General features: G+C 42.0%; 2 protein-coding genes across 4 annotated transcripts in view; both read right to left on the bottom strand.

Moving 5' to 3' along the window:
* Positions 1–676: 676 nt before the first annotated feature.
* On the bottom strand, positions 677–11,359 carry gpr61 (G protein-coupled receptor 61). 3 transcript variants are annotated; one of them, XM_055012975.1, is made up of 6 exons: positions 11,217–11,359; positions 9,580–9,703; positions 9,119–9,152; positions 5,800–8,245; positions 5,013–5,684; positions 677–2,393 (listed from the first exon to the last, which is right to left on the bottom strand). In XM_055012975.1, exon 6 carries the CDS (start codon positions 2,139–2,141, stop codon positions 741–743), a length of 1,401 nt encoding a protein of 466 aa, XP_054868950.1. In that variant the 5' UTR covers positions 2,142–2,393; positions 5,013–5,684; positions 5,800–8,245; positions 9,119–9,152; positions 9,580–9,703; positions 11,217–11,359; the 3' UTR covers positions 677–740. The 3 variants fall into 3 exon arrangements, with proteins under 3 accessions (XP_054868950.1, XP_054868948.1, XP_054868949.1); XM_055012973.1 differs by having other exon boundaries at positions 5,013–8,245; XM_055012974.1 differs by lacking the exon at positions 9,119–9,152 and having other exon boundaries at positions 5,013–8,245.
* atxn7l2b (ataxin 7-like 2b) overlaps positions 10,925–13,032 on the bottom strand; it is a 43,992-nt gene continuing 41,884 nt past the window's right edge. Inside the window, exon 9 of the mRNA XM_055012971.1 lies at positions 10,925–11,501. Coding sequence (XP_054868946.1) covers positions 11,489–11,501 — 13 coding nt within the window. The 3' untranslated portion in view covers positions 10,925–11,488. The remainder of the gene's footprint in view (positions 11,502–13,032) is intronic.

Genomic DNA, 13,032 nt, shown 5'->3' with positions numbered 1-13,032 from the left:
TTACTCAAAGTGAAGACTGTGGCTAGTAAGATGCTTTATGCTTCTAATGTTTCTTCATGATTAGATTGTTAGTTAAATCAGTCAGAATCTGTAATGTCACTTAGAGCCGAGGGAACATTTTGTCCTCTAATTGAATTTAAACAAATAATTGTTGGGACAAAAAGGCAGATGGAAACACAGTATGCTTCATGTAACAGCAACAGTGTGTCATAACCAGTTGTATAATGTACATTGTCCTTTTAGGTTTGATGGAGAATTTTAATGAGGGATGAACAAACGAGTCTGTAGCAGAATTCATATCAAACTAAACTGGACATGTCACTGAGAATTTGTCCATGAAAGTTCCTTTGAATGGCTCCTATTGTTTTTAATGAACTATGAAAACCGTGTTTTCTGATATTCGCTCTTGCAAAGTTTCAACACTTCCTTATGTTTGTGGCTTCACTACAATGAGGGTTTGGTGTCCGTGGACTTGTATGTGGCTCAGAACATGTAATTCTGCAGTGCAGCGACTGCTGGGGAAATGAATGGCATGATCTATTCAATTGTGTCTTTTGCTGAAGAGCTACATAACTTCCATCCTTCAAAGGAGTGTTTCGCAGTTGGCTGGGTTTTTAGCTTTAAAGCATGTTGTAGTTTGAACAAGAGGTGTTTCAGTCCAACAAATGCTAGAAAATATGAATAAAACTAAGTATATTTATTGGATTATTAGATGGCAAAAGAGACAGTACATGAGGCAGCTACAGCTCTGGTACAGTTTTGCAGCAGTTCTCTGATACATGCAGCTCATTGTTCAGCTGTTGCTGCTGCATGAACTCTGAGGTTTCCTCCAGGATCTGCCCTGGGATGTGAAAGTCAGCTGGCAAGTTCTGCTGAACAGCTGATTCCTGAAGGCCCTCAGTCTCTGGATCCGTGGGGCTGGCTCTGCTGTGAGAGTTGCAGGGCTCCAGATTGCATCCAGTGCCCTGAAGGAACTGCAAAAAGTTCTCCTCGATAGAGGCCTCTCGGCTGGGCAGCTGCTCTCCTTCACCGGACCCGGCCCGCTTGAAAAGGCAAGCCAGGTGGCGGCCCAGCTCCTCGCGAATCTGCCGGTTCAGGCAGCCGTAGAAAAAAGGGTTGGAGGTGAAGCAGAAATAGCCAATCCATGTTACCACGTCCTCCAGCTGGGCCAGTGAGGAAGGAGAGGTAGAAACTACAGCTGAGTACAGATGGAAGGAGAAGTATGGCAGCCAGCAGCAGAAGAACTGGCCTCCCACTGCCACCAGAACCACGGCGGCCTTCCCTCCACTGAAGGTCCTTTGAGGGGTGGTGCGGGCGCCGGTTCCTCTGAGGCTGGCCGCCATGGTGGAATGACTGCTGACAGACTCGGACCGTTGTCGCGGCGTGTCCATCCAGGTGGGCAGGGGGCCGTGCTGCATGGCTGCTACTCGGGCCACCTTGAACATGTTGCAGTAGACGACCAGAATGATCAGCATGGGGCACAGGAAATAGATTAAAGTAAAGAAGATCATGAACAGCAGGCGTGTGGTCCTGCCTCCTGTCCAGTGGAGGGAACAGTGTCTCTGACCGGGAACCAGCACCGAAGCGCTCTGGGTCCCCTGGAGCAGCCACCCCATCAGAGGCAGCACTGACATGACAACAGCTTTAATCCAGATTCCCACCAGCACCATCACCACCACCCCCACCGTCATCTTCACCTCGTGACGCATGGGGTGGACGATGTAGTAGTAGCGCTCCACGTTGATGGCACAAATGGTGAGGATGGCAGCACTAACCAGACATACACTCAGGCAGAGGTAGCTCCGACACAGCCCCTCGTCCACCAGGATCCGGTCCGACAGCATCCCCAGAGGCATCAGCACCAGTGCAGCCACCAGGTCCACCAGACAGAGGTGGAAAACAAAGGCAAACTTGCGCAGCTGCGGCGTTTTGGTGATGACGACCATCACGGCCAAGTTCCCCACCACCGCCAGCATGTCCATGACGAGCATAGCACACAGCGCCAACGACTGATTCACGTCGATCCCACCTCGGATGCTCGGAAAGGGCGGGGTCACGTTTGAGAAGTTTGGCTGCGGTGAGGCTGGAAATGTCGAGAGAGAAGTGTTCCAGGAGGGGCTCGGTGTGACAGGACGCTCCATGAGAGGATGGGATGAAGAGGAGAGAGTCCGCTGAAGTTCACGGGCCCATCACCCATCCTCCCCCGTCGTAGGGTGTCACCAAGAAGCTCAGGCGGAGGTGGTGTCTGTTACCGTACAGGCCCCGAACCCCATAGACTTCACAATGGAGCTCTGCAGACAACTGCACCAGTTTTCAGTCACGTCCTCGAAGATGCAACAACTTTTGGCGAAGGCGTCCTCCTCTCTCCAAATATGGCGCTGAGTTGGAAAGATCTGAAATAAAAGATAATCAGATTAGTTAAGCACTCATGAGGATGAATATTAGACAGTTATGAAATCTTACAATGACTTACACTGATGAATGAATATTAGACAGTTATGAAAACTTGCAATGACTTACACTGATACTAGCTGTATAGGTCGAAAGTTTACCCAAGTTTTAGTCACTTTAGATGTTTAAATTTGTGTTCATTATGCATCATACCACCAGGAAAGTATCTACAATTATTCTGCAGCATGAAATAAAACCCAAAAATACAGCCAGTCATTCAGAACTAATTAAAGAAGAACAAGGAATTCTGCAACAGATGCTTTGACAAGTTCTCCACTGTAGTGCAAACAGCCGACCTGACAAGTAAACTGCAAAAATGTACCAACAAGAACAGCTGTCTTTAAGGCAAAGCATGAACAAACCAAATATTGATTAGATATGAAGTTAACATATATTAAAACTATTCATGAAATTATGTTTAAAAGCATTTACCCTTTGCACAGTGCTGTATATAAGAGACAAAGTGATGGATTAAGATTTATATGTTCAAAACCTTGCTAAAATACACATTAGGGTGAAGAATTCATAAAATTTTGACAATTTGACAGACTAAAAACCACCATAATAGTATTTTTTGCTCATACAATCCATCTATTTCTAGTGTTCACACAATCATCAAAAGTAATTCAAAGAACCTGAATACAGCGATCCCTCTCTGACAAGTACAAGCTAAGTTGTGTTCTTGTGTTGTGACTCTACACTCTGCACTGGCTTGAAGAAAGGGTCATAATTTACTACATATAGTGTTTGACATCTGCATCCTCAGATGTGTGTTTTCAGGGCAGCCTGCACCCCAGGGAGAGACTAAAAGCACAGAGTGGACCATATGTCCCCCTTAACAGAGCGAAGAGGAAAACTGGATGAGCAAATAAACTGCAAAACTCAGCATTACAGAGCTGCCTGCTGTCTGAAGTGATGGGAGGAAAAGATCAATAAATGCTTCTCATATTAGTGCAATCCTGACATGAAAAATATTAAATGTACAGCACACTATGGTTGTCCTATTTATAAGGAAACACAGTAAGTCAGCCTGAATGAAAACTATGTAGCTTTATTAACCCTCCTGTTGTCCTCATTTTACAGGCACCAAAAAATATTGTTTCCTTGTCTGAAAAAAATCCAGAAATCCAGCAAAAAATTCTCCAAATTTCTGAAAATTTGCAAAACCTTCAGGAAGAAAATTCCCATAATTTCTTAAAAGTTTCCCTTAAAAGTTTTATTTTAAAAAAAAAATAAAAATTTGGCAAGAAAATTCTTGTAAATATTTTCAAAAAATGAGTAAAAATCTTCCCAAAAAAATCCTAAACATATCTAAAGTGATTACATATATATCAGTAAAACTTACATTTTCTTTAAGAACATTCACATAAAAATCAACCAAAATCCAGCGAAATTCACTGGATTTTGGTTGATTTTTATGCGAATGTTCTTAAGAAACATTTTTAACATTTTCTTCCACCAAAAAATGTTCAAAGTTTTCCCAAAAATGTTGAAAATGTGGACATCAGAAGTTTCAATGTGAAAATATATTATTTTTCACATTTTCAAACTTTAAAACGGGTCAATTTTGACCCACAGGACGACAGGAGGGTTAAATGACCTAAAATACGTACAACCAGTAGCAGAACAGCTTCAGCAGTGAGTGTCAGTGTTTGCGAGTGGAGAAGGCCCTGTGCTGTGTTTACTGTCATAACCTCACCTGGACACAACCCCACACACTGTAAAAGACGTGGAATGAGCACCGAGCCTTTGGTACATTTCCATACGCCGCACACCTGCAGGTGCAAGTTTTCCATTTCACAAGTGTGACAGGCTTCATCCCTGCAAGGCGCCTCTTCTTTTTGCTGTCCACGTTTGCACATCAAGCACAACAGTCACCTGACAGACGTAAGTAGGTGGCCTTTGCCGAATAGGTCAAAGGGTTACAGTCACCTTCAGCCCAATTAAATAACCCATAAAAAGCATCTCAACTGTGATGTAGCTGCAGCCGTGGAGCAGCTCTCTGGGGGATTCTCAGTCTAATCAGCATTGATTGTTTCAAGGAAACATATTATCACCACAACTCCCCAAAGTAAAGTGGTTTGCACTCTCAAAAGAGTGTTGCCATTTGATTAAGTCTGAACCGCACAAGCAGAACTATTTAAATGCTGAGAGAAGAAACAGTCTACAGATAATCAAATCAATGAGCAATTCATGTTTAAATTCTGCTTAAAAAAGCTGCAAAAAATTCTTACAATATGAGGTTGTGCGGAATCTGTCCGACTGCTGACTGCAAACCATATGACTCCATCATATGCGCATGACACTGTGTTTACTGCGAGGAGAAAACTAGCCTGTTGTTCAAGTGTCCCTTTCGTTGCAAAGCAGTTTCACCCCCTTCAGCAGGCAACATGCGAGCAGCAGACAGGGATTTTGGCAAACAAACATCTTGGATCCACAAAGCTGAGGTGATCTGATGGAAGAACACCCCATCCCACTTTCACAGCATCCTAACTTCCACCTAAAACACACACACACTCCACTAAGAGGGCTGGAAATGTGATGAGAATTGTGTGACATACCTCAGTGTGGAGAGGTGCTGCTTCCTCCTGTGCAGGTTCACAGTCTGCCAGAGCAAAGCCGACCTGTTTCCTTCTCCCTCTTTCTCCCACACACACAACAAACACACACCACGTCACACACACACACACACACACACACACACACACACACACACACACACACACACACACACACACACGCACACACTCAGAGAAAGAGAGATAGTGGGAGTGAGAGAGAGGAGAGGGGAGCTCCGGTGTCTCCTCCTCACCTGGCCCCTTTCATCTCGTCATCACCCTGACCACCGTCTCCCCCTTCAAATACACAGCACTCACACCTCCCAGCTCCCTCCAAGCCTCTGATCCAGGTGGAGCAGAAGCAGAAGGGAGGGATGGAGATGAAAATTTAAAAAAAAAAAAAAAAAAAAGGAGGAGAGGGATTCTGTCTTCCAGAGTGTGATGCACCACAAAGGCTGGACTCTCTCGCATGCGCTCACTTTCATACACTCATGTACCGACTCCGGCATGCGCTCAGAGCAACTGTAGAGAGCAGACAGGCAGCGGGTGGGCAGCAGCCTCCCAGCCTCCCCTGCTCTCCACTGGGTCTTAGTGCCTCGTCGCCTCCCACATGAACGGATGGTTCGGTTTATTCACCCCTCTGAATATTCAGACTGCAGGTTCCACCGGGTCCCGCTAATAGGCACAAGAATACCCCACAATTAGGAGAGAAAATCACTTTTATCCACAGGATCAGCCTTTTTTTAAATTTTTTTTGTGCTGATTCTCTGTCTCCTCATGCTCAGCTCACCCAAGATCTCCCCCCAGATGCTCAATCCGGCAAAAGCCCTCTCACGAGGCTGGATTATTGATTTGTGGAGAAGAAAAGAATCCCAGTGGTTAATGTTAATGAGCTGAGATTAACATTTACAAGAGCCCGGCCCACACAATATACATATTCCACTGAGTGAGGCTTTGTCAGGAGTGGGTTTGTTTACTGCTGGAGTGTGTGACAGGATGTATTAAATGGACTGGATGTGTGTTTCTACAATGTCTCAACTCCATATTTTTTTCTTAATCAGTTGTCAGTTGTTATTTAGACCTAAGAGCTGATAGACAACACGAGGAACAACAAACGTAAAGTCAGACAACCTTTGGAACAAATAAAAACAGTGACAAGAAATTACCTGATTGTTGTTTAATCAGTCAGTTTCTTTAATTTCCTTAGTTTTATGTGTGTTTTTAAGCATTACTTGTCCAAAAAACACAATGCTATATGTTTTTTTGTAAATTGCATATAAAACACAATAAAAAATCTACATATTACCTGATGAACTGGAATAAGTGTTAGCGGGAATCCAACAAGGAAAGCATTCAGAGAGCGCAGAGTCATATTATTTCCTAACGGTGAAATCTTGAATAAAATTTGTAGCAGAAATCACCGCACCGTAGAATTTAATATAGATGTACCCCCAAACAAAATGACGTGTACAGATACAGAATCGAGTGACCTAAATATGTAGCGGGCGGTGGGAAATAATAGGACTCAGAAACACCCCCACAATTTAATCAATTATTCCTTGTATCATTTCAGACGGATAAGTCCTGATAAGTTCTCAACGGTGGATTTGTAGTAGGATTGTAATCATGTGATCATCACCAGGCAGCTGATGTAGCGTTCACTTGTTGTCATGGTTACAGTGACGCCGTGCCGTTATCTCGCAATGATACAGAAATCTTTAACAAATCCGTGGATCCAGACTATAAGCTGCATCACTGCCAAAATCTAATCACTTGGTCCTTATGTCATTTCTGAGCTTCCCTGAAAATTTCATCCAAATCCGTTGGTCTGTTTTTTGAGTAATGTTGCTAACAGACAGACAGACAGACAGACAAACGTATGCCGATCATCACATAACTCTGCTGTTCCTTTGCGGAGTAATAAGAACAATGTCAGATGAAAAAGCTTGAAAATATTCAGTCAGACAGAAGGAATCAAGCTTTTTAGCAGTTTGTTTTACGATGATACACCACAGTGCAGAAAATATCTCACTCCATTTATGACAATGTAAATATCTTGAAATTTGCCACACACTGTTTAAAGAATGTATTTTTGTTTCTATCCACAGGCCATCAGGCTACTAAATCACTGAGTCACCTGCAATATCTTATAAATAGCACTATTTTGCACATATCCCTTGCCTGTTTACATATGACAGTATTGCAATATTGCCAACATTTGCACATGGAATTTATTTGTAACTATTTTTTTATCTTATGCTATTATATTTTATTATTATTATTTCATTTTTATCTTATCTCATTTTATTTGTTATTTCAGTTGTGAGAAGGGAACTCGCAAAATAAGAATTTCATCACTCAGGGTAACCACTCTGTTTCTGTCGTGTGTATGACAATAAAGTTCTTGAATCTTGCATCTCTTTGGGGGCTTTTATGAGAAATGTGTGCCTATATTTAGCTTTTGAGTCATCCTGAAATTAGACTCATACTTTTATTTAGCAATCAAACAACAATTTTGCAAAAAGACTAACAAATTCTGCTCACACTACACAGTCATGTTCAGTAATCTGAAACAACAAAAACTAGAAAGTTAAGTCATTACTGCATTAATCTTCATCATGCTCTTGGAATAAGACAAGTGATGATTAGGGTGAAAATCCTTTTGCAGCTGAAAGTAAATCTCGTGTCATTTTCATGTGTTTTATATCCGCTTTGGGCTTTAAACTCTGTGAACCACTGTCGCTGCCTCTTGAATGATCCTCTGTTGTTTCTTTCTGCGAATCATCCTTCGGGGAGTAGTGCAACTTGAAATGATTGATTTAACAGCACATTTTTGACACAAGAGGTCAGCTTGTGATGTATAACAGCGGTTGTTAAATCAACTCTACTCATTTTTTTTCACATTATGGCACTTAGCTGTGACTATCCCCTTTGTTGTGTGCATAAACAGGCTTTACTTTTATGTTTTCTTAACTCAATTGACGCCCTGAAATCCGGATGTGCATGAATGGACCGTGCACACGTGACATCGTTCTTTCAAGTATTCTGATCGACTCATTCATCACCGCAAGTCAAAACTGATCAGCTCATGAGTCATTGCTTCTTCTCACTGACACGCACACATGTTCATTTATTGATCTGATTACTATGCTTGTGTAAAGGGTTACTTCACGTGGACTTGTCTTGGTTTGAGGTGCAGCAGGTAGAATTTGTTGATCAGGAGTGGCTCATATGATCTGTAGGGAAAAATAGACAACATCTGATAATCATTTTCCCCCCAAAATGTGTTTTCAAAACCATTTTTAGACGAGACCGAAGGACAAAATGATAAATAATGCCCCGAGAGTTTACTCTATAATAATCTGAGCTGTGATGATGGGATAGCGATACTTCTGGGGCGTTTTTGGAGAAGAAAGCCGAGCATAGAAGAGTCTTTGTTTGTGTTTGTTAGCGCTCGGCTCTGCAACTTCTGTGTATGTGTGTGTCCTGTGACCGTGCTCGTGTCTGAGGTGTTGAATAAAGACAGAAATAGCAGATACTTGCTCATGCCAGCAGCACCAATCACAGGGGAGGGGAATACAATGGTTGCCATGGTAACCCCCGACTTTAGCCTCCCCTGCCTGCCCTCCCTCCACCCCCCCCCAACACCAACCAACCAACCAACCCAGCATCAACCTCAGGGCACAAACATTCACGCTCCCAGGCTCGCTCCATGTATTACCAGCCTCTCTGAGAAGCGCTTAATGCGTTTTTACAAGCATGTTGGGTTGTTGATAATTCCCTCATCATTTTTTTTTTTTGGGGGGGGGGGGGGGGGGGTTTGAGGGGAAACTGATTCACGCTCAATTACAGTAAATGCGGTTCTCTCTGCTGTGATCCCGGATCTCATCAGTAGGGGGAGCTCTCAGATTTAACAAGTTCAGCCGCAACACTGGGAAACATTCTCGTGCGCGTCAACGCTAATGCGCTCCAGAGCACAATGACTCATACTTATGGAACAGGACTTTCACTGACATTTATGTATCTACATAGTTGCACTGCTGTGTCATCATCACAGCCATTACATTTAGTTTTTTTCACACTGAAATGTTTCATTCTAATGCACCTACCCAAATGCGTTCAACAGTAGGCCCAGGTGAATTCCTTAAAAAAAAAAAAAAAAAAAGATGCAAGATGTGTTCGGGTGTTTTTGTCTAAATGTCAGAGCGTTTGAGTTCAGCAGTTTGACGTACAAAGCAGTCAAACAGCGCGCGCACACACGCACACACACACACACACACACACACACACACACACACACACACACACACACACTCTGTTCTGACAAGAGGAAATCATGTCGGGGCTGACGTCAAACCCCCAGGGATAACTTGATCTGCAAAAATCCTTTTACATTATTTCATACTGAGCAGAATTGCTTGACAAAGGGCTTTGCTGGCACCAGGAGTGACGCACCAGGGAGCATGAACATTATTATTAAAAGCAAATTAATGAGAAAAAGGATTTATTAATTGGTTTGCTGATTTTAATATTCAGATTGTGTGTAACTTTAACGTATTTGGATTCTCACCTCACTTTATAAAGCACGAAAGGAGCCAGTGTCTGATCCACAGAGCAGCATCCACCTGGAGGGTCACAGCAGACTGACATCCCATCATGCCTTTCACCAGACGGAGGACAGAGCTGATAAAAACCTGCAGGGCGACATTCAAGGTTCAACATTCAGGAATGAAGGATTTTTATTTGTCACGTGCTCATACAGCGTGTGCAGTGAAATGCAAAGTGACTTCTCAAGGCTGTACAGTAACAATAAGACATTAAAATTTGAAAAAATGTCATAAATAGTGAAGTAGAGATTTCAAACCAAAGTGCAGGGTATGCCGTGCAAGAGTGCAGCTATGTGTGTTATACTGTTCGTTATGCATCAGAAATTGTTCATTTTTGATATCCTGCTCATCACAAATCATGCTAAATTTTATTCAGAAGACTGTATCTGCAAGGAGAAGAGAGAAGCACTGACCTTAATTTGATTTTTCAGGGTGTGTTACAGTTTTGAAGAAGATAAACAGCATCACTAAATGCTGATCTGCACGCTCCACTAACTCCTTTAGAGTTATTAGAGCATGGAGATTGGAGCATATTTAAACTTGTCTGTTCTTAAACCGGGGGTGTCAAACTCATGTTAGTTCAGGGGCTACATTCAGTCCAATTTGATCTCAACTGGGCCGCACAAGTAAAATCATAACATAGCAGAGCATAGTAACCTATAAATAACAACAACTCCAAATTTTCCCTTGCGTTTTAGTGCAAAAAAGTACAACTCTAAAAATGTTCACTTGTAAAGAATTAATTTTTTGCTGAACATTATGAACAACCTGAAATTTGTTAAGAAACATAAATTCAATTTCAAAAATATTATGCCTCAGTTTATTATTTACACATTACAACTCACAGATAAAAGAGTGTCTACAAAGACACAAAACATTCAGTCTCAGGTATCTGGAACTGAACAATGTAGTATTTTACTTTGTGATCAAAATGACAAAAGAACAACAAAAACAAGACAAAATATTACAAAACCGAGACACAAAGCAACAAAAAAATGGAGAAACAACACAAGTGAGACAAAAAAAGATACAAAACGACAAAAACGAGACAAAAACAAAAACACAAGCGAGACAAGAAGGAAACACAAAACGACAAAAACAAGAAAAAAAACAATGAAAACGCCAAACACAAAATGGCCTAAATAAGACAAAAAACACAAGCGAGACAAAAAGGAAACACAAAATGACAAAAATGAGAAACAAATGGACAAAAACATGAGACAAATGGCAAGTCAGACAAAAAACAAGACAAAACCAACTAAACAAGACAAAACATTACAAAAACGAGGCACAAAACAACAAAAGAACTACGAGCAATCTAGTATTTTATTTTATGATCATGGTCTAGAAATTATTTTAAATTTACAGTTAATCTCTTCTCTGTAATTTTTGCACTTTACAAAGTCATCCCACGGGCCGGATTGGACCCTCTGGCGAGCTGGTTTTGGCCCGCAGGCCACATGTTTGACACCCCTGTCTTAAACATTCATTTAGGTAAACAACACCCCATATTTTAAGACATATTTAACAACCAATAGCACATTTTCTTCATGTATTTTAAAGCACAGTTTAAGTTTGGAGGAAGCTGAAATCCACTTACTTCACTAACAGATAACATCATAGCTACAGTTTGTGATAGTTTGCTGGGAGTCCTGGGACACCCTGTCCTGGGGAAGCAGCCAGAGAACACACAGTAACTGGTTTGTGCCGTTTGATTTCCCAGAGTCATGCTTTGGAGTCCAGACTCAGACACAATTAGCACTCCCTGTTGGCTCCAGGTTGGTACTGTCGTCCCTCGCACACTGAGTCACTGATGAGTACCGATGTCCCGCGCTGCTGTCTGCCCAGGGACGTATAATAACACTAGAAAACTCAGGAGCCAATACTGTAATAAAAATAAAAATAAAGTGAGGACAGTGTGGCCACTCACGGGCCTTTCGGTTCTTGCTGCTACAGTATCAATATTTAATCACAGCTGTTGGTATTTTCTCCTCCTCAGCATGTTCAGAGTTGTAGTGAGTCAAGAAAAATGTTAATTTTTTGTCACTTTATTACTTACCAGAACAATACAACGCACCGCCTCAAACCACCAGATGCTCCATGCCTCTTCAGTGTCACACTTTATTATTGTGAGAACATAATGACTCCCATACAAGTTGTTTTATTCTCTTACCCGCTGTGAGTAATGTGATGTCATTTGACTGATTCACTGGATGATTTCTGATGAATGACTTATAAATATACATAAAACCCACATTTGCATTCTGACATCAGCTCACAAACAAAAGTGAAATTCTTCCCTCCTAAAAAAAACTTTTTTGGACTCTCCACAGTTGACAGAATGTTTGAATAAGAAGGTTGGCATCTGGCTGCTGGTGCAGAGAGGTGAGATGTCCTTGCCTGAGTCACTAATGGCCTCCAGGAGTTTTGCTGCTTTTCAGTGTGACAAGAAACAACCTTCAGCAGGAAGGTATGAAGGACACAGCTCAGAATCACACGAATAGACCTGACAAATCGGACAAACAGCGGCACAATGACAGGAAGACTTTGCCAAGATAATTGAAGCCGATAAATCAAACGTGGCACAAACCTTCCCTTTATTTCTGCCAAGTCTGTACGATCACATTCGCTGTGTTTCAGTAAGCTTCTGCAGTGTCACTACATTTATTCCTGTCCAGAAATGCATTCATTTTTCACCAAGATCTTGGACCGCTGCGCAAAGTCTTCTCCAGAACATCCCAAAGATTCTCAATGGAGCTGAGGTCTGGACTCTGTGGAGGTTATTCCATCTCATGCTCCCTGATCCACTCATTCACAATGTGAGCTTCATGAATCTTGGCATCGTCATCTTGGAACATGTCCATGACATCAGAGAAGAAAAACTCCATTGATGGAAAGACCTGGTCATTCAGTATTTTCAGGTAGTCAGCTGACCTCATTCTTTAGGAACATAACGTTGCTGAACCTGACTAACCCCAGATCTTAACCCTAACCCCCACAGGCTGGTAGGCACTAGACATGATGAGTTCATCACTTCATCAGCCTCTCTTCTTACCCTGATGCCCCCATCACTCTGGAACAGGGTAAATCTGGACTCATCAGACCACATGACCTTCTTCCATTGCTCCAGAGTCCAATCTTTATGCTACCTAGCAAACAGTTTTTTTCTGATTAGCCTCACTGATCAGTGGTTTTCTTAGAGCTACAACTGTTTAGTCCCAATCCTTTGAGTTCCCTTCATATTGTGTATGTAGAAATGTTCTTACTTTCACAATTGAACATAGCCAGAAGTTCTACTGTTGATTTCCTATGATCATCTAAGAGTTTGTTCCGACCACATTTGTTCCTTGAAGACAATGGTTCTCCACTATACTTCAGGTTTTAATGATGCATTGGACGGTTCTTAACCTGATTTT

This window comes from Amphiprion ocellaris, chromosome 8, assembly GCF_022539595.1.
Source record: "Amphiprion ocellaris isolate individual 3 ecotype Okinawa chromosome 8, ASM2253959v1, whole genome shotgun sequence".
Classification (NCBI taxonomy): domain Eukaryota; kingdom Metazoa; phylum Chordata; class Actinopteri; family Pomacentridae; genus Amphiprion; species Amphiprion ocellaris.
The sequence above is the reverse complement of the archived record's forward strand: the minus strand, read 5'-3'. Positions and strand labels throughout refer to the sequence as shown.

What these genes read in the sequence shown, in the direction of transcription:
- gpr61 (XM_055012973.1), bottom strand. Translation starts at nt 2,141, where the DNA reads ATGGAGCGTCCTGTCACACCGAGCCCCTCCTGGAACACTTCTCTCTCG.